The sequence below is a fragment of the Aplysia californica genome, unplaced genomic scaffold (genome assembly GCF_000002075.1).
Source record: "Aplysia californica isolate F4 #8 unplaced genomic scaffold, AplCal3.0 scaffold00500, whole genome shotgun sequence".
Taxonomy (NCBI): domain Eukaryota; kingdom Metazoa; phylum Mollusca; class Gastropoda; order Aplysiida; family Aplysiidae; genus Aplysia; species Aplysia californica.
This window is the reverse complement of record NW_004797770.1, coordinates 236,226-238,275: the sequence shown is the minus strand read 5'-3', so window position 1 is coordinate 238,275 and position 2,050 is coordinate 236,226. Positions and strand designations below refer to the sequence as shown.

The 2,050-nt window shown below is 42.6% G+C and overlaps 1 protein-coding gene across 1 annotated transcript in view; it reads left to right on the top strand.

Annotated features, from left to right (window-relative positions):
- The window catches only part of LOC106012787 (glutathione S-transferase omega-1), a gene marked incomplete at its 3' end in the record, with an annotated part of 5,271 nt that extends 4,998 nt beyond the window's left edge, over positions 1-273 (top strand). The window contains 1 exon segment of the mRNA XM_013086750.2: positions 147-273. Coding sequence (XP_012942204.1) covers positions 147-273 — 127 coding nt within the window.
- Between the last annotated feature and the right edge of the window lie 1,777 nt (positions 274-2,050).

Genomic DNA, 2,050 nt, shown 5'->3' with positions numbered 1-2,050 from the left:
CACACTAGAGCACCCGCCAAACACTCACGTTTGGGTTTGCTCTTTATTTTTGTCTATTGTCCGTACAGGGTAAAACCATTTCGCCTCGCATACGATCTAGATTGTATGGAAAAGTAATTTCAAAACAGTATTTTTTTCTTCTCCAGATTACCGCTCTCTTCTACGGCAAACTGAGAAAGGCTGACCAGCTGGAAGAGGGAATTAAAGAGTTGCACACGCGTTACCAGTTCTATGAGGACGAGCTGGCGAAGAGAAAGGGGCCTTTATTTGGTGGTATGTTAAAAACAATGAGATACAGTATAACTTCAATGTATATGTAGCACATTCATGTATCATTTTCAGCATAGTCATCGTTGTCATCTTCGTCGTCTCCGTTGTCATCTTCCTCGTCTTCATTTCATCTGCATCATCATCATTATCATCATCATCATCATCATCATCATCATCATCATCATCATCATCATCATCATCATCATCATCATCATCATCCGATATACCTTCTTGAGCCATTCCTTACCCCAGCCCAATTTTGAGTTACTGACAGCACCGATCATCTTCAGTTTAGAAATTGCACTTTTGGACACTTCCTCAATGTGATTGTTAAAGGTTAGCTGTCTATCCAGATAGACGCTCAGAAGGCGCGGAGCGGGGTTGAATGGTATCTTTTTCCTTCGATCTGAACTACTGGTTGCCACATTGCCTCCTTCTTCCATGTTGAGAAGAAGCACACATCACTCTTGATTGTATTCAAGGTAAGTTTCCTTTCATTGCTCCATTTCGCAACTATGTCCCCAATCAGCTGCATCGCTTCATTTTCCTTTTCTCTCTTTGCGTGACTGGTCAATATTGTGCAGTCATCGGCGAACATGGCGTAGATCAGCTTTGTAGAGGTTAGTTGTTGTGATTCAGGGTTTGGGAAGATTCTGCAAGGCTGTTTATGAAAAATATAAACTGTAACGGTGATAGTACAGCTCCTTGGGAAAGCCCTTGCTTGAAATTCTGTCTCTTGCTTGTTTTTCCATTCTTCAGGCGAACACGGGCTTGTCTGTTTCTCAAGAAACCATGGATCCATCTGATTGCACTCAACGGCACTCCCTTGTCAGCCATTGACAGTAATAGTATTTCACGCCAAACCGTATCATATGCCTTGGAGTTGTCCAGCAGGACTAGGGCTGATCGATGGAAAGTTGGCTTTTGTTGAAACCATCCTCAATTCCCTGACAGATTCTGATCATCTGGTCGGTGCAGCTCTGACCTTGGCGAAAGCCTGCCTGAATATCTGCAATCCACTCACTCTTCTCTGACAGGCGGTAAATTCTTTCAGCACGCATTCTTTCTACAACTTTCATGACATAGGATGTCAAACTAATGGGTCGAGGGGATGTCCTGTCACTTGGTGACTTGCCAGCTTTCAAGAGAGGAATGATAAGTGCTATACGCCAGCCTTGTGGGCACGCTACTTGGTTAAGCGACATATTACATAATATGCAGAGCAACTCTTTCAATGCGAGTGGGCCAAGCTCTTTTGGGAAAGATGGTGGTATATTATCAGGTCCGGGAGTAATTCTTCTCTTCATTTGTGTTATGACACGCTTCAGCTCCTTTGTATAAAGTGTGGGTACGATTATTGTTCATCTTCGCTGTTCACATCGTCATACAGTAGGCGCTTTAATCGGAGTTTGTTTTTTCTGCCCTCCTCAAGGGGAAATTGAAGCTTACTGATTTTTGCATAATGCTTAGCTAAAAGCTCAGCTTTCTTCTTTGCTGATGTTATCCTTTTCCGTTGTGTTTCAGTACTTCGTTGGGAGAATTGGTTTCTGGTGATCCATTTAGATACTTGATGAAACTCCAAGTTTTCCTTTCGTCCAGATCATTTATCACGCCATTAACTACCTCCTTCCACTGGTCAGTCTTTGTTTCTTAGACAGCTTCTGTAACATGTTTACAAGCTTGTAACCATTCCTCCCTTTGTGTGGAGATATTTTTTCTGAGCTGTTTTTTCTTGGTCAGTCCACCAGGCCCATTAAGGAAACCAAAAAAATCATCGTCA